We start from the raw sequence: 27,641 nt of genomic DNA, 5'->3' as shown, positions 1-27,641 counted from the left end.
ATATATTGAAGAAAATTGTTCCATCCATTAAAGTGGTCTCACATTTTCTTCAAACAATTAAAATGGTCTCATATTTTCTTCAAACAATTAAAGTGGTCTCACGTTAATCACGAGAGTTTAACTCACGACATTGCAGATGATCCAACGATTTACAACTCTTTGTCGTTTTTTTTTTTTTTTTTAATTCAAATCCACTTGATTAAGTTAAGTAATCTAAAGTATAGACAGAACCCTAAAACGCTCCTTTTCAACAATTGTCGTGCCGCCCAAGGAAATAAATAACGCTATTGGAATTAAATTAGGTCAAAGGAGGGCAATTCCGTCAAAATTGAAAAAACCGCACTATATATAAACCCTTCACTTTGTATCCCTGTTTACTCCACTCTCATTCTCTTCCTTGCTGCTAGGGTTTTAGCGCATCCTTCAAAGGTAAATCAATCTCTCCTTTTTCGTTTCTAAGTCACATAATCGATTTCTCCCATTCATTTCTGATTACATAGAATCGTTATCGTTAGAAATTAGTTTGTTTTTGTTTTGATTTCTGATTTTTTTCTAAAGATTTGTGTTTCAATTTTGTTTACGATTCTGGTATTCGATTCTGGTATGATAATCATGGTGAAGTTTATGTGCCTGTTTAATTTTGATTCTGAATTTAGATATTGTGATAATCGTTTATGAGTTGAATTGGTAGTTTTTATTTCATATGAAAAATTTTGGGATCGTTATTTTGACCTAATGTTTTTCAGTTGCGATACTGAAGTTATTTTGGGATCGTTTATGCTTTATAGTCTTATTTTATTGATTAATTTTGTTGTTGAATTCTGTGATTGATTCAGTCTCATGTCCATCAAATTTGAATGTATTGTATATTTTTCATCTATTAAAATATTGTTGTTGCTCTTATTGTTGAATTCTGAGTTTTGTTTTGTTTTACTTCATATGTTGAATTGGCTGATCTCTTGTGATTTTATATGTGATTCATACAAACTTAATATACATGAACATGCAGTTCTTTTATGCTGTGTTTTTGTTTCATTATTCTGGTGAGAAAATTGTCATTATTCGGTGGCAATATTATCGGTTGTGATGGTTGTGATGAAGATGTATACACAAGTGTGTGTGTTTGTGTGTATGTGAGTGTTACAAAGATGTTCTATTTGAATTGTGTACTTATGTTTGTGTCATAAATGCTGTGTGTTCTTTAAACTTGAATTGTTGACATGGATTGTGCCTATGTTTTGATTCGATAGATCAAAATGTTGTTGTTGCTGCTCTCATTTAATAAATTAATCTATTATTCTTGAGTTCTGGGTTTTATTTTACTTATGTACTGTTAATGGAAGATTTTTTTTTTTTTGTGAATTTAAGCTTAAGCACTGAGGGTTTTCTATTTTTATACTATGTGCATGTAAACATAACAGACATGAACATCATAACATATGATGGAGTTTTTCTTTCTGTTATATACTTCATGATTTATTTTTGAATCAGGTTCTGAAACACATGTATTTATCCCTTGTGTCTTAATCGACTAATGTTAATTTCTTTACTTTTTCTTTCTTTTGAAGCATACACTTATGTTGTTTTCTTTCTTGAATTGGCAGAACATTTTGTGATTTTAAGCTTTTAAGGACAATGGGTAAGGAAAAGGTTCACATTAACATTGTTGTCATTGGCCATGTCGACTCTGGGAAGTCAACTACCACTGGTCACTTGATCTACAAGCTTGGAGGTATTGACAAGCGTGTGATCGAGAGGTTTGAGAAAGAAGCTGCTGAGATGAACAAGCGTTCATTCAAGTATGCTTGGGTTCTTGACAAGCTCAAGGCTGAGCGTGAAAGAGGTATCACAATTGACATTGCTCTGTGGAAGTTTGAGACAACTAAGTACTACTGCACTGTCATTGATGCCCCCGGACACAGGGATTTCATTAAGAACATGATTACTGGTACATCCCAAGCTGATTGTGCTGTTCTCATCATTGACTCCACTACTGGTGGTTTTGAAGCTGGTATTTCCAAGGATGGTCAGACCCGTGAACATGCTCTCCTTGCTTTCACTCTTGGTGTGAGGCAAATGATCTGCTGCTGCAACAAGGTATTTGAACTGTTAAATTTTTTGATGCCCCTATTTAGTTGCATTAGATTATTTTTATAGTTAGTTTATACAAGTACTGATTTTTTGATATCTTGAACAGATGGATGCCACTACACCCAAGTATTCCAAGAGCAGGTATGATGAAATTGTGAAGGAAGTTTCATCCTATATGAAGAAGGTTGGCTATAACCCAGATAAAATTCCATTCGTTCCCATCTCTGGTTTTGAGGGAGATAACATGATTGAGCGCTCTACAAATCTTGACTGGTACAAGGGCCCAACACTTCTTGAGGCTCTTGATCAAATCAATGAGCCTAAGAGGCCATCAGACAAGCCCCTCCGACTACCACTTCAGGATGTCTACAAGATTGGAGGAATTGGAACTGTTCCTGTCGGACGTGTTGAGACTGGTACCATGAAACCTGGAATGGTGGTGACTTTTGCTCCAACTGGACTGCAAACTGAAGTCAAGTCTGTGGAGATGCATCATGAATCTCTCACTGAGGCACTTCCCGGTGACAATGTGGGATTTAATGTTAAGAATGTTTCTGTCAAGGATCTCAAGCGTGGTTATGTTGCCTCAAACACCAAGGATGACCCAGCCAAGGAGGCTGCTAACTTCACATCTCAAGTGATTATCATGAATCACCCTGGCCAGATTGGAAATGGCTATGCCCCTGTGCTTGACTGCCACACCTCCCACATTGCTGTCAAGTTTGCTGAGCTTGTTACTAAGATTGACAGGCGTTCTGGTAAGGAGATCGAGAAGGAGCCCAAGTTCCTGAAGAATGGAGATGCTGGTATTATTAAGATGATTCCCACCAAGCCCATGGTTGTTGAGACTTTCTCTGAATATCCTCCACTTGGCCGTTTTGCTGTCAGAGATATGCGTCAAACTGTGGCTGTTGGGGTTATCAAGGGTGTGGAGAAGAAGGAACCTGGCACTGTTAAGATAACTAAGTCAGCAGCCAAGAAGAAATGAACCGTGCAGGATGATTTTTCTTGGGAAGTTTATAGTTGTTATTACAATAAATGGTTTGTGGTTCTTAGTATTTCTATTTCGTGTCTTGTTAAGTTGTTTTTCGGACTAAGTGTGAAGTCTGCACCGTCATCTCTAAGCTTTTGTTCTCAGAACTGGGTTCTAGATCGACGGTGGCATGACTAGTTATTTTTCTTGTTTCTGCTTTAATTGTCGTGTCTTGTGTGAACACCTGAATTTTACAAGCAGCAAGTTTCCAGACCTGCTGATTTGTTTTTAATATCAACTCTATATTTGTGTGTTTATTCCTTGGTGTGTGATGTTTAAATCTTTGCAGGGGCATGTGTCTGAATATTTTAGGCAATCTCATTGCCCAGAATGTCAGGAGCATTTTTGAATCAGCAGCATCTGTTATTATTGTTCTCTTAATTTCAATTTGCTAAGTAGGAAACCCCAAATTTACAGAAGTTATTTTAGCCAAATGCCAGTGTTATATTACACGACAGGATTGAAATAGGGGAGATACCAGTTCAAGGTGTCTGATGAATTTCGCTTACTAGTATATTGTTTATAAAGAAATAGTAATAACCAGAAAATAATGTAATATTTATAATTCCAAACAATTCAAGTCATCACACTCTCTAATTTTGCAAATGCTAAGTAAAGCCTAACTAAATTGTTCAACCCATGAATCAAAATCGGGTTTTATTATCTCTTTTTGACAAGTCGGGTTTTATTAATTACAATATGCACTTCATCAACCTCTCAGATTTATCTCGTATGTTTTGCAATATTAAAATTTAACCTGACATAACAAAGACAGAATTTACCATGCACCATAACTAAAATCAAATTAACAAAAACAGAATGTGAACATTCACATCCTACTACTCTCCCTAAATCTCTCCAGAGCATTACCATTCCTAGCCAGCCTCACAATTTGTTTGATCTTCAGTGTTGGAACACAGTCCTCTTCATCCTTTGGTAAACAATTTGACCTATTCGATACTGGCTCGAGCATAGCAGCAACGTGTTATTTTGTTTTCCTGGCCATTTATTCCTTCACATCACATCTTGTACAAACCTTTTCAATATTATGGCAACAAATCCTATAGTTTATTTACAAATTAGCAAGAAATATATGACGAGATTACAACCCACAATGTGAAAGATTGGACATGGTTCAAACAGGCGACACTTTTGAAATTTAGATAAGTTTCTACATTCTTCGCATTCTCACTGACATAAGTGTCACTATGATATGATTGAATGCATAGAAAATTACTCATAAATAAAAATTGTGTCCGTGTCATCAACTTTAACTCCCACTAAAATCCAAGTACAGGGATTATAAAAAAACTAAAATGCAAGACCTTCAAAACTGTAGATTAACACTTACTTCCATGGAAAGAAACCAAATTAGTATGAACAATATATTTATATGAAGACCACACAATATGACCTATTTAACAGCTCTGTGAAATGGGACTACAATCAAGCACTCTTCTTTCATTGTCGTGTTTTGGTTTCATGAAAGAGCGATTAACAAGCACGGGAAATTAGTTTAATCAGTTAGTGGAATCATATCAATGACAATTGACAACAAAATGATTAATGAGGAAAGAGTGCTCCATATTGCTTGCAGTGTTCATTGGAGGAAGCTGATATCGATAGTGCATCAGTTTTGACTTTTGAAGAAGCTTTTTGAAGATGTTCCTTTTATTCATGTTATACTTTTGATTGCTCAAGCTGGTGTGAGGTAAAGCTAATGAAAATCCATATGTAACATTGCAGGTTTTGTTAATTTAGTGAGGTTTTATAAAAGTACCACATTTTACGTATTTTTCTATTATTCTTCTAAGATGATAAACATATCCCATATCAGTATCAATTGTATATGAACTATAAAATAAAAAAAATATAAGATAAAAAATTTGAGGACTAATTGTGGATGTAGCCAAGCCACCCTTACTAATTGATGGACCATTACATTATTTGTTTCTAGTTAGCTCAAAAACAAGTTTGTACAATGAATAATGAAACCAAAACTAGAAAAGTCACTACTCAAACTCAACTTAAAATGAAAATACTCCACCACACAACGTTTTCTAACGAAACTAAACACCACTTAACACTTTCTAATCTCATCTCTCTAATCAACAAAATAGCTGGAAATAAATCTTTAACCTTATGAAACCTCACATCAATTTGGTAGCTCAGCTCCCGCTCTGCCCTTTTTTCCATGTCTATATATGTTTAACAATTTGGCAACGATATGCATGCATGTGAAGAATCTTGAGAAGAATGCAATCACTACAAAATACGTAACACAACCTTAAAAATAATGCACAAATAATAATAACCTAGAAAAGTGTATTTAAAATTACATTTTCAATAAAAAAAACCATAGAAAGTGCATCTGACGGAAATTACGAAAGTAAATTGAGAGGTAGAAATGTGAACTTAACATAAATGAAGAATTATAGATGTAAAAATAAATAAAAAATCCGTAAGTGTAACTCCGTTCTTAGCTATCAGGAGTATTATTTTTAGGAATTGGGGTTTGAATCTGAATTATTCACTTCTTCACATTAAAGTATGTGAATCTAACCTCTAGGAAAAAAAAATACATTAAAAAATCTGAACATATAAGTGAAGAAACACAACATTTTCATTCCAAAAATCTAGAAATGTCTTTTGAAGTAACATTCTCATTCCAAAAATCTAGGTGCTAAGGGAGAAAAAATACCACATTTTCAATGGCATATGTTCGGCGTATTTTTTGTATTCCCTCCGCAATCAATTATAAGAAAATTTTAATTTTTTTAGATTCTAATTAACGATGTAGTGATCTATAAAATAGATCAGATGCATCATTAATTAAATGAATCTAATAAGTCAAAATTTGCTTGACAATGGTGGGAGTAATATATTTATCACGGAGAGAGTGATGAGGGAGAGTATTTGTCTCGTTCATGAGTATTATACAAAAATTTATGTCATTTATAATTTGTACAATAAATAATTTGTCACTGACAAACTTGTGTTTTATCACCCATGCATAGTAAAAAAGCGGTTGGAGACTCCTACTGGTGTAATTCTACTTTTCAGAACAAGGATTGCTTCCAAGTTGTCTCTAGAAGCTTCGTCCAATAAGGACTTTGTAAGTACATAAGTATCTGATTTTGCATATCTAAAACATATATTAAAAATATCATTATTTATATTAACTCCAAACATATATAGCCACAAGCACATAATTTAAAGAACCATAATTGAGAATAAATACATTCAAAACCAATATTTACGATACATTTTTTTGCCTTAACTTAGTAAAGACGTTAGATCATTCACGTAATCATATATCCAAGTATACACCTGCAATTTTACACCGTTAATGTGCAGTAAAGCACACCACACATTAATATCGTTTTTAATGTCCATTTTAATCCCACTTAGTCATTTAAACATTTAGTTCAAAAAATGGTTCCATGATATATATGAATCATTTTGAAAAACAATTTTTGTTTATATTCAGTACCAATTTATTTTGCAAATCAAAATGTGAATTATACAATTGATGTGAATGATAATGTAGAATAAATCATGAAATAAAAAAAAATTAAATATGCATTCTTTCTTATTCAATAATTTTATTAACAAAAAAAATGATCTTACAATGCATTCTACTTGTGCATTAAACATGTTCTCACCTCAACGGTTATTTATTCCAAAAAATAAGTTTACCATTGACCAAAAAGAAAATTTTCCCTTTACTATCATGAAAGGTTATAAAAGTAATAAAAAATTAGGTTTTTATAAAAGATTTAAAAGAAATTTTTTCCTTTACTATCATGAAAGGTTAAAGAATTTCATTTACTATTAGGTGACCTCCTTATTAGTACTCTAAAGGGACAGACAAAACACACTGATATACTTAGAATATATATAATAATGGTTATAATTTTACTAAGAGTTTTCACAACTAAGTGAGAGCAACAATTTAATTAATTTTAGGAGAGCATCAACTTTATATACTATTATAAAGAGATCAAATCATAAGCTATTTTATAAATGGAAAGAGGAAATAATATGGCTGAACTTCTCAAGTTTATCTATGCTATGATTCTATTTCTTTCCTTATTTTTTGTCACAACAGAAGCATGTGGTGGTAAGACACATTATTCAGAAAATATTGAATGTAAAAATGATGCTGATTGTCCAATGGGTTATAAGTGCATTGATGAAATGTGTAAATATGGGTTACAACTTACAAAGCTTTACCAGTTCTATGAGTAGAAGATCCTAGAGAGTGCAAAAAGGCCACACAAAGGAGAATAAGTTATTGTGTGAGCAAAATAAATGTGCAATATACTTTATAATGGAATATTCTATGAGTAGTCATTTAATTTGGTTATTGTACTAGAAACCAATTTTTTTTTTCCTTCTATTTTCATAAACCTTGAATTTATAAATTTGTAGCATGGGACGATTGTAAGACAACAAATAATATTATTTAGATTGTTTCGTTTTTTCCGAACTCCAGAGGTATCACCATGATATCCAATTCATGCGTATCAAACCTTCTTTTTAAACCCATCAGCTATAAGAATAACCTCTTTAAAAAAAAAAACTATAAGAATAACTTCAATACTTAGGTTGAAAAATAATTTTTAACTTACTTCCAGTCCAATAATTTTATTTGTATTTCATAATATTATGACACTTACCATTTTCAAACTCTTAAATTTATAGTTATCTTATATTTTAATTAGATTTGATATCCTCAAATGCCTTGTTAGGTTTTATAAGATATGGAAAACTAGACTAGAAAGTCACTACAAAATCATAATTTTTTTAGCAACACTACAAAATCATATAATTAGTTACTACAGTAACAATAATGAAGTTAATTAATTGTATATTTTATTTTTTCAACTTCAGTTTGGTGTGTGACTGGACTAAGCTTAGTATTGTGCTATTGACAATTAATGTGTGTTTAATATATTGTCATAATAGTAACATGTGATTTAAAAGGAACATATATTAGTATATGCCATTAGTATATGCCATTCTTTTCATTTCATGTTGATCTACATGAAATGATTTCGTTAAACTGATCATTGATTGGAATTTATTTGCTCTTTTTTTCTTGATTTGGTGGTGTTCCGGGTTTCTATGTTTTTCTACTTCTTCTAGAGCCCGTTTGTTATAGCTTTTTTTAGGAAAAAATCACTTTTTTTAAGAAAATAATCACTTTTAAAAATATTGCATCCGTTTGTTACAGATTTTAAAAAAAATCAGAATCTAAAAAAAATCTAAAAACAGCTTCAAATGAGAAGCTGTTGAGAGCAGCTTCTCAAAAAATAGATTTTTTTAGAGGAGAGAGAAAATATGGATCTAAAGATTGAACTAATTTTGTAACCAAAAATCGCTTTTATATAGCTGTATCAAAACAAACTAAATTGTTTTTTTTTTTAAAAAAGTGATTTTTATTACGGTAAACAAACGCAAAATAGATTCTGATTTTTCATAAAATCTCTAAAAAATAATCTCTAAATTATTTTATGTCAGAATCACTTTTATTTTAATCCGTAACAAACGGGCCCCTAGTCAATCGTTTTAGATTATTTACTAAGTTATCTTATATTTTCTTCTTTTTGAATAATGGAGAACACCTATAAATGGTTTTTAGTCTACAACTCTCACAACTCACTCTTGAAAGCATGCACAACAATAAACATGACCATTGTAAGAACCAATTTTCTATTCTATTTAATAATAACTTTTTTCATGGTTTTTGCGTGTCAAATTAAGGGGAAAAAAATGAAAAGAATAACGGCAAGTGAGGAACGAATTATCAAATGTACCAAATCGAAACAAAAAATAAAGTAGTAAATTATCGTCTTCACATAAATTGTCGTTCAACTTAACAATTAACAGAATTTATTTAACTGAAAAGCAGCAAAGAAGTTAATGGGTTGCAAGTTTTGAATGGCCGTCCCTTTGAAAACAACGAATTTTTTAATATATATATATATATATATATATATATATATATATAATTATATATATATAATGTGCGTAAGCACTTACTATATAGCAATAGCGAGGTGATGACTCCATATGTTAACTTGGTCTAGTGGTGGTACGCAGTGGACTTGTTGCAAGGGTTTTGGGTTCAACTCGATGTCGTACTTTTTTTCTTCTTAAATTAATTATTTTTTGGACTATATATAGACACACACACACCAAATAAAAACAAACATTACTTTTTTTGTTCATCTTATTTTTTTTAAATGAATTGTTGTAATTTTTTGCCCATATTTTTTAAGAACACTTTGCAATTTTTAACTAATACTTATCATATAAAATAGCAAAACTCTAACTATAAACATTATAATATTTTTTCTCAAATAAAAATAAAACAAATATTACAAACTTTTACCGTTTGCTCTCTTAAAAAAATTGCGTTTTTTTTTTGTGTGGCATATCTTTACTATGTGAGTCGGGCCTCCATTTTCATAGGAACGACCATACTTGCACAATGCGAGATTATGTTTGTTTGATTCAGATGATAAACGACAATTAGAGTTTCCTTGAATCCCCTCTATCTTCTTTGTTGGAATTAACTTGGTTTACTATTAGTTATGACATTGCCTTGATAAACAAAAGTTCTGATATGACCCCGTGATGTAACAATGGAAAGTTTGAGTATTCATGTGTAGACAAAGGGCTACACTTCCGACTTACCCTAAAGATGAATCATAACCCAAATAATCACACTCATATTCAATTAAAGAATTTAATTAGAAAACAAGCAATTTACTACTGTTCTTGTTCGGGCGAAAGCAATATAGCCAGTCATATACCGTAACCTATGGACCAGGTCATCCGCTTAATTATAAAACAAGCAATTTACCAAAATTCTTATTCGGGCAAAGACATGATGGTCAGTCTTATACCTTGACCTATGGATCAAGTCATCTGCTAGTTGAGAAGCATTAGAAGTGTTCGGAACGTATACAAATTAATTCAGGAAAATTGAATCATAAAATGAATAAAAAAAATTATTAATTGAATCCAACAAATAAGTAGAGGTTCATTGTGGAATTCTAATCAAGAGAGGTATAGTTACACATGGTAGCAAACATCATTAGAAAACAATAGAAAAACATACACTGGAGAAAACAAGAGGAGGAGAAACTCCTCTACCTTAAAGCTTTGATGCTTGATCCTTGCCTTATACCGTCAACTTTAGGAATGAATAAAAGTGTGTGCAAGAGTCTATATTTATAGGCATCATTACTTGGAGGTTAAGAGATGAGAGTTGTGCTTTTTCCTCCGATCCAACTTAGAAAGCAAGCAGAAAGTGCATTTTACCCGCAAAGATGCACAAGGGCACATGACACATCATTCAAGGTTGTCCAATGTGTAGGGGTGCATGGGGCAGTATCCGGGTGCAGATTTTGCAGTTTTTCGTCCTTTTTCAAACGTTCTTTCGTTGTAATTTCCCCAACTTGTATTGCATTCAAAAACATTCTAAGAACCATTGATCTTCATTCTTCATATCTCTCGATCCTTCATGTGGGTCTTGCTTTGTCTAATTATATGATTTAGCAACAAAAAGACTCTAAAACCTATGAAAATGTATGATTAAGTATAAAAGTGAATTAAAACTACTCGAATGAAAACCATACAAAATGGTCTTCAAACCATGAACAACTCTAAAAGACCTCTTATTTTGTTTAAATTAGGGATGAACAGGCCTCTTATTTTGTTTAAATTAAGGATGAACAAAATGCAATGTAATAACTAATTAAGGATGAACAAACTCCTCTAAAAGACCTCTTATTTTGTTTGAACCTGATAAGTCATAACTAGTTCGATACTTGCACGTCACTACAAAATGCAAAGTAATAAAAACATATAGTTTAAAACTTGTAATATAATCATAAAATAATATGCTAGATAGATTACTTAAACATGCTACTTCATAATACATAAAAATCAATTAAGTTATATAAATAAGTATAAATATTGTAGAACAACATACATGTATATTCAAATGACAATCCACTTTTAGGGAAATTTTTAAAGTGACAACTTGCCAAACTATCGTGGTGAAGATTCAATAGGGTGAGAACGTGATCATAGTATTTTATCGTGATTTCTGTGTTAGCTTCATTGGAATCAAAATCTACCTCATTTGAAATTTATTTCTCAATTTGTGACAAGGGTTTTATTGTGCGAATCAAATGAAGACGTGATGATGTATGCTTCCAAAAGATACTGTTGGAACACTAGTTAATTCTAGTGATGAAAATTGGAAAGAAAAACACTATGAAAAAAACTAGTGTGTGGGTGTGACTTAAAAATGTCCCACATTGAAGGGTCACCCCAACTAGTAAGTGTTTATATATGGGCAAAGTGACCTCCAAGGGTGTGCCCTTGGGGTACCCAATTTTGTGAACGGGTGAACGCTTACAAAATATATATATCGTGGGTTAAAGAATAAAAAATGATATATATTTTTTGTCACTTGAAAATGTTAAATTAATTTATTAATTAATTTAATCATTATCCGTAAGCGCTACGCGTAACAAATAAATTTGTTACGATCCGACCCGATCCAAAACGCGTATCCAGAAACTTCCGGATATATCCAATTAAGAAACAAAACGCGTTTGCTTAAGGATTAAGCAGACTTAATCCCCAAGTCACTCGTTTTTTGTTACAAACTCTCCCTATAAAAGGAGAGCTCGCCCCATTTGATTCTTCACACCGAAAATTCACAGTCGATGCTTCCTGTGTTTTTTCCTCTCTTCTTCCTCCGACTTGTTTTTAACAAGTTTCTTCTGCTTCTACTCCTTTTTGTCCCTTCGGTATTAAGAGTGTTCTTAAGACCATAGTCCCTTGGTCTTAAGTTCATAGTCCCTTCGATAATATATGATTCTTCGGAATATAGAGTACTGCCATATTCATGTTTTGGAGAAGTTAGAATGGTGGTAACACCATATTTGAGTGGTCTGAGCACCATAATAGAATGGTAATAATACCATATTAATTTGAACGGTTTCGAATAGAGCGGTTACGTACCGTATCGAGTGGCTTCGATCAAACGATTGAGCCATATTTTGAGGGTGTAATTCTCGAACGATTTTTCTACAGTGCAGTAGTCAATCGAACAGTTGTAGCTGGGCTTGTTTTATCCTGGAGGCGGCGTGGTTGATAGTCTACCTTGCACAATTTTGGGTAGTGCCACGAAACGTCTTAAAGAGAGCGACCTGGTCGTGACTCAACCTAGTAACAACTTCGGTAGATGATAGAATTTGGAAATTCAAATTTAACAGTTTGGAAATCCAAAAACAACAATTTTAAGACGTTTCGATATGCTATGTCTACCGGAGATGTTACTTATTGAGATTAAATTGTCCCTAAATAAATTATGGATAAATCAAGTTGTAAGAATTACATATTTCGACCGAAACGATGAAGTGTTTGTTGTTGATATAACAACAACACTAAAAAGTTTAAGATTATCATTGATAATGATAAAACAGACGAGTTTGTGAAACATAAGAAAATGTTTGGACTGAAAAAGAAAAATAACGTGAGGTTGCGGTTTTGTCTTGATTAACTCAAAAATTTTCAGGATGAAAATTAATAACACATGCTTACGTGTTGTTTTTCCTTATGAATCAGTAACATGAAATTCTTATTATATAATCATCATCGTGATAAGAAATAAATTGTTAAAGTTGATAGGTCATGTTCTCAACAGAGCCTCTTTAATGAATAGTTTGGGATGTACCGTCGAACAAGAAGACAATTTAACCATCATCATGTTTCCTGTACAAAATATGAACATTGAAAAATCAATGAATGGATCAAATTGAAAAAGGTTTTGATGAATTAGAAATTATATGAGAAATTTGTTTCAAATATTTCATATAAAAATAAGAAAGAATCTGAATTTCAGATTTCTATTGAATAAGACTGAGTTAACTCAGACTTAAAGAAAGACTTGTGTACCATGCATTCTTGTGGGAAAAGACTGCACTTTGATGGTATGTTAAAAATTAAATTCTCCTTCTATGTTATTAGTTGTGTGATTTTAATATTTGACATATCAAAATTGATCATGAACAAGTTTAATTTTTGAGTAACTTGGACTTAATTCCAACGTTATATAATTAGACAATTTTATTTATTGCAGTCAAGATATATGAACCAAAAGTTCATATAAATCAGAATTTAGAGAATTGAATCTCTAAACATAATAAATTATGATATGTGTTAATTTGAAGACACATAAATTAGAAATGATAAAATGATATTTTTATCATATTTATTGATGACTGTGAATTTTGGAAAATAAAATTGATGAGCTTGAATGTTCAATTTTTATAACGAAAATTGAAATTTATAGAGTTCCCAAGTCTAAGAACAAAAATTCTAATTAAGAAATTTTTGAAGAAAAGACAATCCAACTTGTCTTATTTTTGAACTTGGGATTGTCTGGACTATATTTAGATCTTGGACCCCAAGAGAGTTGAATTCACTAGTAGAGCCTATGAATATGTATTCATCGGGTATGCGATAAATAACGAAACATATAGGTTTTATGACCTAAATGTTAAAGTGATCATAGAATTTAAAAGATGTCGAATTCTATGTAAATATTTACCCCTTTAACTAAAGAATAGTGGGGGCTCTAATGGGAGCACGACATTAGTGGGGGCAAAATAAATTTCCCTTTAAAAATTAAGAACTAGTGGGGGCACTATATCTAATCACATTCATGTAATTAGAAATAGTTATGAAAACATCATACAAGATGTTATAGAACATCAAGGAGGTAAGAAAGCTAAAATTGCTAAAGAGTATGAACTTGGTTTATACATTGGAAGAAGATTCATTAAGCCTTAAAGAAGTTATATCCTCATTGGATGCGGAATTATGGCAAAATCAATAATCGATGAAATGAATTTTCTAGAGTCTAACAAAACATGACACTTGGTTGACTTGTCTTATAGTTGCAAAACCAATCGTTTGTATTTGGATTTTTGAAAAAAGAACTAAAACCTGATATGGTACGGTTGATGAATACAAGGCTTTCCTTGTAGTCAAAGGTTTTAAACAAAGAGAAAAATATAGACTTCTTCGACATTCATTCACCAGTCACGAAAATCATATCCATAAGAGTACTAGTCCCTTTAGCCGCCGTTTATAACTCGATAGTACTCCAAATGGATGTGAAAGTTGCCTTTTTATGGTGAACTAGAAGAACAAGTCTATATGAAACAACCTGAAAAATTTTGCAATTCATGGACAAGAAAACAAGGTCTATAAGTTAGATAATTATTTGAATGGTCTAAAATAAACTCCTGAGGAATGGCATGAAAAAATTTGACATTCTAATGTTATCGAATGAGTATAAAGTGAATGAAAGTGACAAATAATATTTGCACGATCATATATCTCTATGAAGACGACTTGCTCATATTGAAAGATTCATGTTATGAATTATGTGAAATCATTGTTTATCAACAACATTGATAAGAAAGACCTAAACAAAAAATTGAAGTAATTCTTGGTTTCAAGATTACTAGATCAGAAAAGATAATTTTTTTGATAATTCTCACAAAGTTGAGAAGATCTTAAAGAAATGTAAACTTGCAATCACATATTATGATCCAAGTGTAAGAACACTTGAGATGGAATTAGAAAAAGAGAATATACGAGCATCATTGGCAGCACTTAGGTATGCCGCTGAATGTATTAGATCCGACATTGTCGATGTCGTGAAACTCTTGTGCAAGTTTACTAGTAGACGGATGAGAAGCATTGCCATGCTATAGAAAGAGTCATGAGGTGCCTTAAGAAGACTATGACTCTAAGATTACTTCACTAGGAGTAACATATTGTACTTAAATGGTACAAGATATAGAATTGAACATCTTTCAGATGAATATTTAGCGACTGGTGTTTGCACATTGAGCATCACTAGAGGAGTTGTTTGTTAAAACAAATGATATTGACTCAGTCCACTATGGAATGAATCTGAGATGAGAACACTAGAGAAAACTAGTGAAGAAGCAAGTTGGCTAAGATCCTTGCTAGCTGAAATCCCTTTATGGGAGAAACCGTTACCGACTATGTTAATTCATTGCGATAGTACCGCGGCTATTGCAAAGATTAAGAATCGTTATTACAATGGTAAGAGACGACAGATAAGGCGAAAACATAGCACGATTAGAGAGTGTATCTCTAAATGGAGCGGTTAGAGTTGATTTTGTACGTACGAATGAAAACTTAGCTGATCCTTTGACGAAAGGACTTAATAGAGAGAAAGTCCAAGAAACATCCAGTAGGATGGGACTAATGCCTATAGCCCACAAGTGATGGTAACCCGACCTACATGACTGGAGATCCCAAGAAATAGGTTCAATGGGTAAAAACAAGTCATGAAGTGGTAGAACATGCTATGAGAGAAAGAATATAAAAAGCATGATCCTGCAGCGAAAGAAGGATGAGGTAATAGTAACTCTTAATGAGATCTATACTCTATGTTGAGTGGGGTACACAACTACAGGAGTACCCTTGCTAGACTCACCTATACGAATGTGGAATTTAGGCCAGTCCTATGGAATTTCGAGGCAGAATTCCTAGAGCATTCGTTAAAACCGGGATACACGTGCAGGGCCTTAAAACGCACGGGCTTTTAGAATACACCTATGAAAAGGTTTGTGTGTGGATTCTATGTCTGAGATAGAGTTCAATGCTGTAAGCAACTCTTGTTAAATCAGAATACCTTCCACTATGCTAAGGTTCAAGTTGTTGGCAACACCTTTGTATATTAGCAAATCTTATGGAAACGTTTTACGTTATTTCTCGAAACCATTTTAAAGTCAAGTGGGGGATTGTTGGAACACTAGTTAATTCTAGTGATGAAAATTGGAAAGAAAAACACTATGAAAAAAACTAGTGTGTGGGTGTGACTTAAAAATGTCCCACATTGAAGGGTCACCCCAACTAGTAAGTGTTTATATATGGGCAAAGTGACCTCCAAGGGTGTGCCCTTGGGGTACCCAATTTTGTGAACGGGTGAACGCTTACAAAATATATATATCGTGGGTTAAAGAATAAAAAATGATATATATTTTTTGTCACTTGAAAATGTTAAATTAATTTATTAATTAATTTAATCATTATCCGTAAGCGCTACGCGTAACAAATAAATTTGTTACAATCCGACCCGATCCAAAACGCGTATCCAGAAACTTCCGGATATATCCAATTAAGAAACAAAACGCGTTTGCTTAAGGATTAAGCAGACTTAATCCCCAAGTCACTCGTTTTTTGTTACAAACTCTCCCTATAAAAGGAGAGCTCGCCCCATTTGATTCTTCACACCGAAAATTCACAGTCGATGCTTCCTGTGTTTTTTCCTCTCTTCTCCCTCCGACTTGTTTTTAACAAGTTTCTTCTGCTTCTACTCCTTTCTGTCCCTTCGGTATTAAGAGTGTTCTTAAGACCATAGTCCCTTGGTCTTAAGTTCATAGTCCCTTCGATAATATATGATTCTTCGGAATATAGAGTACTATTAAGATCATATTAAAGAATGATCTTAACAGTATATATATATTATTTTAAAGAGAAATGGTGGTATCACCATATTTGAGTGGTCGTAGTGCCATATTCATGTTTTGGAGAAGTTAGAATGGTGGTAACACCATATTTGAGTGGTCTCAGCACCATAATAGTATGGTAATAATACCATATTAATTTGAACGGTTTCGAATAGAGCGGTTACGTACCGTATCGAGTGGCTTCGATCAAACGATTGAGCCATATTTTGAGGGTGTAATTCTCGAACGATTTTTCTACAGTGCAGTAGTCAATCGAACAGTTGTAGCTGGGCTTGTTTTATCCTGGAGGCGGCGTGGTTGATAGTCTACCTTGCACAATTTTGGGTAGTGCCACGAAACGTCTTAAAGAGAGCGACCTGGTCGTGACTCAACCTAGTAACAACTTCGGTAGATGATAGAATTTGGAAATTCAAATTTAACAGTTTGGAAATCCAAAAACAACAGATACCAATCTTTTTGAAATGATGATTCTTCTTACGACTAATTTTACAATGAAAAGATAGACCATGCAACAAAAAATGTTACATGATAGCAAACTTATTTGAGTTGGACCTCCATGTCTTCTCCTTTGTCTCACCTCCACTCTATTCTTTTTAGTTACCATCTTCAAATATATATCTTTCAGAGATTTCAAGTCTTCATAACTCTTGCTAAAATAATTGTGCAAAAGGCTGTCATCTAATACTTATATATAAGTATATGTAAATATGATATTATATAGTTAGATTTTTTATTTGATATAAAATATGGATAGAAATCCAAAAGTGAATTATGATTCATTGAATAAATGATAGATGGAAAAATATTGCAACAATCTAATTCAACAACAATTAGATAACATAACAAATGATAATTTAACCTCTCATTGGACATCAATTAAATGAATGAACCCACAATGAACCATTTAGAACAAAACCATGATACATTTTTCTTATAAATTGATTGACTATTAAAATTATAATAGACCATATAAATAATATTTCAATCCATATAATCGATTTCACATTAATGTAATATTAATTAATATTCTTCTTTCAAACAATATGATTTTATCACCACTCAAAATTGGAACGAAAAAAAACATCATTATTAACATTAATAGTATTCTATGACTATGGAAATAATATATGTACACATGAACACAAATGACAACATATGTCATAACATAATTCTCTCATTTTATCGAAACAAGTTTTATCTATCATAAAATCAATCAGTGGTATAAAAAACTAACCGCTATTTTTTAATAGGCAAAGAAAAAAACAACCACCGCTAACAATATCTAAGATGTTTTAACCTATATGATTAGTTCTATTATATTTTTCTAATCCATATACATACCCTCATACTATACATCCACTTTACCCACATAGAAAAATATTTTTATTCAACAATATTTCTTCAACTAAAAATAAATGTTATTCCCTTTATTTGAAAACATATCCTTAAATAAATATCGGATATTATTTCTTCAACAAAAAACTAGTACATACTAGATGAAACCAAAAACAAAAAAGAAAGTGAAGGGGAAATGGAGGAGGATTTGTTGAAGGACAAACCTGATAAGTCAGCTCTCACATAACCATTTATGTTGCTTTACTAAATACCTAGTTTGTGACCATGTTTTAAATATATCATATGTTTTATAGGAGTAGCACATAAGAAACTTTAATCGTAAGTATTTTTTCTTTCAATTGTGTACTTATAATTAAGACATAGAGAGTCAATATTTATAAATTAAGTTAATATGAATAAAGGCAATCACATATATTATAAACCTCAAACATATACTAGGGGAAAAAATGCATCAATTCATTAATTATATATAGTTTCATTAAATTATGTTTCTTTGTTTCATTCTTCTATATTTATTTATTATTCTTTAGTTTATGGCTTTTAGATTTTTGTAAACCGTAGACATGGATTGATGCTAGACTAAATTACATACACACACAACCTCATGAAACTGATCAATGTTCTTGTTAATTTTATCTTAATTTCTATGATGATCAAGGTTCACTTGGTACAAAGATACACACTCTGAATAAAGAGGTTAATGTAATTGGAATTGATCAAATTTGCATCCTCCAAAGACTTCAACAAAATTCCTGTGAAGGATTGATAAGAAATAAAAAATGATAGTTATGAAGTTAATCCTTATAAGTGGGATTCATCAGAAGAATTCTCTTCAGTGTCACAACCTCGATTACTTTTTGGGTAATTTTGTCCGATATTTCTTGGTTTGTTTCCACTTCTCTTTTAAAGAAGGTTTCATTCGTCATAAGATCATTGCAAAACAAGGTTGTGTATCAAGTTATGTGAAATGATACTAATATTAATAGTCTTTATTCTATGGATGTTTTGAACTTAAAATAAAAACATTCATAAGTAGTTCAAAACATTCATAAGACAAAGACTAAAAATGTCAATATCATTTCCCATAACTTGATATATAACCTTGTTGTGCCAAGATCTTATGATGAACGAAACCTACTTTACAAAAGAAGGGTAACAAACCAATAAATATCAAACACGAATTTCCTAAAAAGTAATCTAGACTGTGGTAATGAAGATCAGTCTTATGATGAATACCACGTATAGGGATCAACTTCATAACTATCATTTTTTTTTTCTTAACAATCATTCACATGTATTTTGTTGAAGTCTTTGGAGAATGCAAATTTGATTAATTCTTATTGCATTAACCTATTTATTCATGATTTTTATCACTGTACCAAGTGAACCTTGATCATCATAGAAATTTACATAAAATTGAAATGAACATTGATCAGATTCGTGAGGTTGTATGTGTATGGAATTTAGTCTAGTGTCAATCCACATCTAATGTTTACAAAAATATAAATATCAATAAAATAAAGAATATCAAATAAATGAATACAGAAGAATAAGACTAAGAGACGTAGTGGAAAAAACTATATATAATTGATTGATTAATGTCTTTTTTTTCTCTAGTATATATTGAAGGCTTATAATTGTTTCTCAAGTAGACGAGAGACAGGCATATAAATTTAATTTAAAATTTAATTTATAAATAATGACTCCCTTCGTCCTTAACTATACGTACATAATGGGAAGAAAAAAAACTTGAGATAGAAGATTATTATGTGCTACTCCTAAAAACATGATATATTCAAAACTTGTTCTTAGTCTAGGAATTATTGAGGACAAACCTTAAGTCGGTGCTATTTGATAATGAAGTTGTGTGAGCTTGAATCATTTTGAAGAAATGGATACCTTTGTAGATGCATATATCACACTTTGAATTTGATGAGATGCAATAGAATAACCTGTTAACAATACTCAATAAATCAACTTCGAGTATTGTATTTTTTGAAAATTGAAAAAGTTCAACAAACTTGAAACATAAGATGATAATAAGATGGAATAGAACCATCAATGACAATATTAAAAAAAATGTTTGTGTTTGGCGAAATTTAGTCTCATTGAGTTATCTGGGTTTAATAAACTCAATTGAAAATCCTAATCTAAAACTTTTGAAGCTTCAATGGTTAGTGAGGTGGATGTTTCAGTTGGAGAATTTCATGTTGTGGTGAATGTTATATTTATATTCATTTGTAATTCAACAAAAAATTAATTTATTGACAAAATTAATTATGTCTAATAAGTAAGGAAAATAAACAACAAATTAAAAAAGTCAAGTCAACTTTCTCATATTAAATATTTACTACTCATATAATTTTTTTTAATATATTCATAATTACAATTGCATGTAAATCAAGTAATCTTTTAAAAAAAGATATTTTTCTCCATAGTATGAAAGGTAAATTAAAAAAATAATACTAAGTAAATATTGTCTTAAATCTGAATATAATATTCATATAGTAGTATGAACGGATTCAATGCAATAAAATAAGTTTTGACCATAATTTTGAATTAATTTAAAAATATTTGTTAAATTATGTTCAATTAAATAATAATCAAATAGACAAAAATACAAGTAACCCCGTAATATTTATGATACATGTGATAGATACCCGACTTTTCTAAATTTTCAATTAACATTTTCCAACCTACCTTAGAATATTTAAACCACATAGTTTGAGGTTATAAGGCTAACTTTTTACCATTGAGCTAACATACTCAATTATCCCAAAGAATTAACAATTATGTTCAATTTTTTTTAGGCTTAATAGTAGTTTTAGCCCCCTAACTTTTCCAAAGCTGCGATTTTGACCTCCTAAGAAAAAAAACTACAAAACCGCCCCCTAAGTTTGACATCTGTGGCAGTTTTGGCCCCCAAGGCCAATTTTGACTCGGTCTACGCTGACGTGGCACCCTAAGTGAGGTGCCACATGTGATTTTTTAATTTTTACCAAAAATTGGCCTTGAGGGGCAGAAACTGCTACAGTTGCAAAGCTTAGGGGGCGATTTTGTAGTTTTTTTCTTAGGGGGGCTAAAATCGCAACTTCGTGAAAGTTAGGGGGCGTAAACTGATATTAAGCCTTTTTTTTATTACTTTAACTATTGTGTAAAACTAAATTAATCTTTCATGTACATTCTAAATTAATTATTTATAATCTTTTTTTTTGAGAGGTAATTATTTATAATCTTAAAAAAATAGGCCATAAAAATTAAATTTTACTAATTAGTAAGGAAGGTAAATAAAAAGTAAACCTTTGAGTATTAAATAGCCAAATTTTTTTTTTAATATATATTATAGTTTCATTGACATAAAAATCGAGTTAACATTTTCAAAAAAGATTTTTCTCATCGTTATGGAAGGTAATATAATATATGTAAAAGTACATGTTGCCTTAAATCTAAATATATATGTATAGCAGTGTGGATTCATTAATTGCAAAAAGTAAGTGTTGACTAAATAGATCCTAAAACCAATAGAGTATTCCTCCTTTCTTTGTTAATATTAAATATTCATATGTTTTTGTTAATATACTTTATAATATACATCTGCACATAAGTCAAGTCAAAATTTTTCAAAAGATATTAAGGTAAATAACAAATAAAAAAACGCTATTAATTACATATTTCCTTCAATCCGAATATAATAATGTAGAGTAATGTGAAGAAATTTAATGTAGAAAAATAAGTTTTGACCATAACTTTTCAATTAATATTTAAATTATTTTTAAATTTATTAAAAAACCACCTCCAATTAAATTCTAAGCAAATACAAAAAAAAAAAAGAAGTGAAAACATAATATTTAGGCATAAATATCTCTCTGATTCCTTTATGTTATATTTTATGATTGTGCGAACCTAACAACTTATGTTCCACAACTATAGATGAACAACACTCATGTTTTTATTCATAACACATCAGACTGTAGATGACTGACCCTCTCTTTTGAGTCCATACATTCAAACCAACAATCATAAATGAAGAATTTGCTTAGAAATATTAGATACTCTGGTTTTCAGATTTTTAAATTCAAGAATGTATATTTAAATAAGAAAAAGTGAAGAGAGAAAGGAAACGAATGAATTTGAGATGTTTATATAAGTTTTTTCAATATTAAAATGTCACATATACTTTTATTGACGAAACCCATAAAAAGGCTAAAAGAACAAGCATACTGTAAAATAAAGGACCAATTCGAGAAAACTAAAAAGTTAAAGCACCAATCCGAAAAAATGGTCAAAATTAAAGGACCGTAGACGTAATTTTGTCTAGTATTCTCATATAATTTATTTTTCTTTATAGAAATAATATTTCTAATTAAGAGAATAACAATTGTACTATGTTATATACTATTGTGTTCAAATGAATATATTGAAGAAATCTAAAACCATAAATCATAAATATAATTCAAACAATATAATCCCTAAACTCAACAGGCGCTACTTGAACATATATCTCAAAAATGTTATAGAAAACCGTTACCTATAACTCTACTGTATTAATCATTCGGACATGCATAATAGTATGAACTAAATATGCTAGAGGCTAGCAATTCATCATTGCCAAAAGCGCATTAAAATAAAGATCTAATTAAATTTTACTAAAAGTTGAAAGAACAAACTGAATTGCTACAAAGAGACTGGACTAGGATTTTAAATCTTATGTTCATTGAATTCAATTAATGCAATGATATTAGATTTCTCCTATGTATTGTCCTATGGACAATGTGTGTTCAGTATATTGTCATAAAAGTACGTAACATGTGATTTAAAAGGAACATATATTAGTATATGTCGTCTGAACATTATCATGTTGATCTACATGCAATGATTTCGTTTAACTGATCATTGATTGGAATTTGTTTGCTCTTTTTTTTTCTTCTTGATTGGTATTCCGGTTTCCTATGTTTTGGTGACTTGGGAGTTGGTTCTATGTTTGCTAGTTTTTTCTTCACAATGTACATCTATTTTTCTACTTCTCCCAGTGAATCGTTTTAGATTGTTTACTAAATTATCTTATATTTTCTTCTTTTTAAATCATGGAGAACACATATAAATGATTTTAGTCTGCAACTCTCACAACTCACATTCGGAAGCATGCACAACAATAAACATGACCATTGTAAGAACCTATTTTCTATTCTATTTACTAATAAAATAATCACGGATACCGATACTTTACGGATACGTACCCATGAAGTATCAAAATTAATCATTTTAATTTTTTAAAAATATTTTATCTAATATTTATATGATACTTCATAGATACTTACAGAATACTTCATAGATATACAAGGAAGGGGAGGCCTTTGATCTATTGCAAACTATCAAATAGATTCACAAGTTATGGCTTAACAATGTTATAATTGAACTTGATTCAAAAGTAATGGTTGATAGCTTCACTAACTTATGTCCTAATTTGTTTCCTTATAGTTTCATCATTAGAGATTGTTTCCCTATTTTTTTTATTTATGTTCAAACTCGTTGATTGAGTTCAATAATAGACAAACATATAGTGAGTCATAGATTAGATAAGATGACTATATGTACGATTAATTCTCAAATTTTTTATTTATTACCCGATTGTATATTCTAATTAATAAAATGAGTTAATTTTGTTACCGTAAACAAAATAATAAAAATCTTAGGCGGAAAAAAAAGTCGGCTACCTAAAATTTGTTATTCAACTAAGTTGTTTGGACTCCTGTGGCAAGAAGCTCCTTCCAAGGACGTCTCGGAGAATACCCTTCGGTGCGCATGCCTCTGCATAAGCCAGATTAGTCTTCCACTATTGGTGGGTCGGAAACGGGAATGCAAAAAAATAAAATAAAATTGTTATTCAAATTTTGGTGACATAAGTTCCGGATTACATCCTTCATCTCAGTTCCAATTCCTCAAACTCCATGGCGCAAAAGCTTCTCAACGGTAGCTTCACAACTTCTAAGTTCTCAACACTAATTCTTACCCTAATTTTTTAACACTGCTAATCGTTTTGTTGACATTTGAATCCTCAGACTCGGAGAATGATGATAACATTCTTAAGCAGTTGAAAGATGGTACAGCGAAATTTGAGATTGTTTCTTCACCGGTTGCTTCAGTTGTTTCTCGGTTTAATCGGAATTCAAGCTTATTTGGTGTTGGAAATTGTAGCACTCACTTTTTCGCTAGAATTGGTTCATCACTGTGAGTAATTTTTTTTCCAACAAAATTCAATCTTTATTAATTTCACTTTTTTGGGTTATTGATTCTTGTTATTATGAAATCAAATTCATTACCTTTGCATGAATGTGTAATTAGGGTCTCTTTGAATTGGCTTATTTGAGCTTATCTGCTGGCATAAGTTTTACGATGATTGGTTGAGAGAACTTATGTCGTGCTTATAAGCTGTTTTCAGCTTATTTTCATAAGTTTTCCAAGATAGTTTTCTTTTTCAGCTTATGAAAACAGCTTATTGCTACAAAAACAATCTTTTGTTGTAGAAATAGCATATACATAAACGCTTGTGCTATAAGCTGCAAATAAGTTGTTTATCCAAACACGAGTGAGTTCCTTTTGCTGTAGAAAGGAATCTTTCACACGAGGCCTTTAGTTTCACAATTCTTCGTAGAGACTTGAAATGTACCTTAGAGTAAACAACCATTGTAGTACTTGGATGTGTTAGGTGACGACACTATATAAGAATCATTGAATGCCTCTTACGTGGATCAATTTAGTACTAGAATATGCCATTCTTTAGTTGGTTTTGTTATTAAATATTCTTCTGTTAGTCAACTTGATCCATAAAAAACTAATAGAAGATAAACTCAAGATACTTTTGATATATTTAGAGACAATGGTGACACAATTCACACATTAAGGACTAAAATGACCAGTACTCGGCTATCCTTTTTGATTATATTTTATTGATCCTTTGTTGGGAAAGAAAATGGTATATCTATTTACCTCAAATTATTACCCCTGGAATTTTGTTTGTTAAATTTTCATGAATTTATCCTTATGGGGGATTTTAGAATTACAGATTTGGTTGATAGTGTTGAATATAAGCCTTTTAAGGAAAGGAAAGAAAAAGCAAGATGTTTCTGATATTTAGGTTGCTAAAATATAAGTTCACTAATATTGTCTTTTCTGCTAAAAAAGGTATCTTCATCAATAATGGATCAAATTTGAACTCTTTTCTTAATGGTTTAGAATTCTGATGTGTTGTGTACTTGTGTTTGGCCTCTCCTTATGTTCTCACAGTGGTGGACAGTCTGCAGCAATGAAGAAACTTGAGCGTTTTTCAGTTCAGAAAGTTACAGGGGATGGGCGGTGTCTGTTTCGTGCTCTGGTAAGTACCATCTTCATTGCCTTTGTTATAGATTTTTTTCACCTTTTCAGTTTTGTAGCCGAATGCGGGTGCTGATTGGATATATTGTACCTTTTTATCAATTTTTATCTTTTGTTTCAATGTTTTTAATTTAAGTAAATCTTATTGAACTGCCTTGATTCTAGGGTTAGACTTTATTTACAAGCTTCTGGAGTATTTTGATTGATCTCTGAAAGCTGAAATAACTAGAACTCAGATTAATAGCCACAAAAAACATTGTCAAGTAGGACAACACTTTTAATTTGTATCATGCAAACTTAAGCTATAAAAGACATGGCGATAGTTAATTACACCTAGCAATATATAAGTTCAGTTCCATCTAATGACATAATCCGTCTTCAATCCAATTGATGTATCGGTCTCACCAAATATGTCAGTCCATAAAAATCTGCTATATGTAAGTTACCAAGTCCTTCATTAGTTTGAGCTTCCTCCATAGCGAAGCGAGTTTTTCAAATTAATTTTAGAGGTAAGCGGTGACAGTTGGTTCAATGAAATCAGGTCAAAGGAATGGCTCACAACAAGGGAATGGCTCTTAACCAACGCGAGGAGAGAGAAAATGCAGGTGTGCTGATAAACTAGCAATAAGACATGGATAAAGATCCCCTTTTGTTTGTTTTGCTTTCAGTTAAGGAATTGTTCATTATGTAACAGCAAGCGTGTATATGTAGTTTTCCGGTTCAACTATTGAGCTGAGATACTTATCTTCCTATATTTTTTTTTTTTTTTTATGCTTTATAACCTTTATTTTTCCCATTCACTTTGTTTTCATTTTCTTTTCTATGTTTTGACTTGCCCATGATAACACAGATGAACTAAGAATGGCAGTCAAAGAAGCTATATGTGAAAATGTAGGAGATCGCAAGTTATATGAAGAAGCCATCATTGCTGTCACAGTTGATGAGCCTCTGCAACGGTGTGTTTTAGAAACCATTAACAGAAAATTAAGATCTTGAGGTTTGTTTCTAATTTGTATTTAATGCAATGATTGGATGTGTTATTTTGCTGCAGTTACTGCAGGCGGATTGGGCAACCTGATTTCTGGGGAGGAGAATCAGAACTATTGGTTAGTGATCTTGTTTCTTAAAAACCACGCTTGCATATTTGTCTCCTAAGGACTAAATAGATTTTCTTATTTGGAGTTTATATCAGATTTAATTATTCAAAATCAAAAGCTGACACGTAATTACATGCAATCTGAACTGATATGAATGTTAAAGACCCAATGAGTCAACAGATAAAACTTATGAAATCATTTTTTCTACAGTAGAAAAAATTATTATTCAGAAAATTACTTTTAATTGAATGCAATCTGAACTCATGTGAAAACACTGCGAATGAAAATTCAAGTACTGATCAATGTCCATATTCTTTAAGGTACTGTCAAAGTTATGTAAGCAGCCAATTATTGTGTACATACCAGAGCATGAGGTATGCCTTCAAAAACAATACTTAGTTTTATCATTTGGTTTATCTAACTAATATTTTATAAGGTTGTACAATTTATCTACTATACTAACATATCATGTTGTTTCTATATAAACTAAAAATGCAGCATAGAGGCGGTGGTCGGGGATCTGGTTTCATTCCGATTGCCGAGTATGGAAGTGAATTTAAAAAGGGTTCTAGCAGAAAAGCCGTGAGGCTATTGTTCAGCGGTAAAAACCATTATGACCTTCTGTTATGAGGAATTGTATCGGCGAAGGAGGAAAAAGAACTATATCATGAATCATGATCATCAATATGATTCTAGCCATACTCAGAGTTTCACTTCTGTTTTTAAAACCTTGTTTTCCCACTAGCGTAGATACTCTCACATTAATTACCTTCCCATTAGGCTAATTATCATTTGATAGTACTCTTGTAATACATTCGTCCCAAATTATTATAAGTTAGTTTGATAATTTATAATTGGGGTAATAGTCATTTTGGTACCCGAATGTGTGATGGGTAGCCGCAATATTCCATCAATGAATCAAAATTTTAAAATAATTTTTGATTGTGCACTTCGTTAGACAAAATAGTCTCTAATGTTAAAATAGTGTCTCAATGTTGACATTAACTCTTTTCATATAGAGACCGATATGACAATAAGTACTTATATGGATACATATGACAATAAGTAAATTTATTGAGACTAATA

At 31.4% G+C, this 27,641-nt stretch overlaps 2 protein-coding genes across 2 annotated transcripts; both read left to right on the top strand.

Annotated features, from left to right (window-relative positions):
• Nucleotides 1-376: 376 nt before the first annotated feature.
• Nucleotides 377-3,381, top strand: LOC146926289 (elongation factor 1-alpha-like). Its single transcript, XM_085758676.1, has 3 exons — nt 377-429; nt 1,605-2,097; nt 2,198-3,381. The coding sequence occupies exons 2-3, from the start codon at nt 1,636-1,638 to the stop codon at nt 3,077-3,079; spliced, it is 1,344 nt and encodes a 447-aa protein (XP_085614802.1). The 5' UTR covers nt 377-429; nt 1,605-1,635; the 3' UTR covers nt 3,080-3,381.
• A 20,607-nt stretch (nt 3,382-23,988) lies between these two features.
• LOC146926288 (Cysteine proteinases superfamily protein) lies at nt 23,989-27,490 on the top strand. Its single transcript, XM_085758673.1, has 8 exons — nt 23,989-24,057; nt 24,147-24,315; nt 25,372-25,459; nt 26,000-26,063; nt 26,309-26,414; nt 26,510-26,564; nt 26,876-26,929; nt 27,054-27,490. The coding sequence occupies exons 1-8, from the start codon at nt 24,036-24,038 to the stop codon at nt 27,183-27,185; spliced, it is 690 nt and encodes a 229-aa protein (XP_085614799.1). The 5' UTR covers nt 23,989-24,035; the 3' UTR covers nt 27,186-27,490.
• The last annotated feature ends 151 nt before the right edge of the window (nt 27,491-27,641 follow it).

Source organism: Medicago sativa, chromosome 4, assembly GCF_051527215.1.
Source record: "Medicago sativa cultivar Bolivia chromosome 4, Bolivia_mono, whole genome shotgun sequence".
Taxonomy (NCBI): Eukaryota; Viridiplantae; Streptophyta; class Magnoliopsida; order Fabales; family Fabaceae; genus Medicago; species Medicago sativa.
This window is presented reverse-complemented; position numbering and strand designations above follow the sequence as displayed.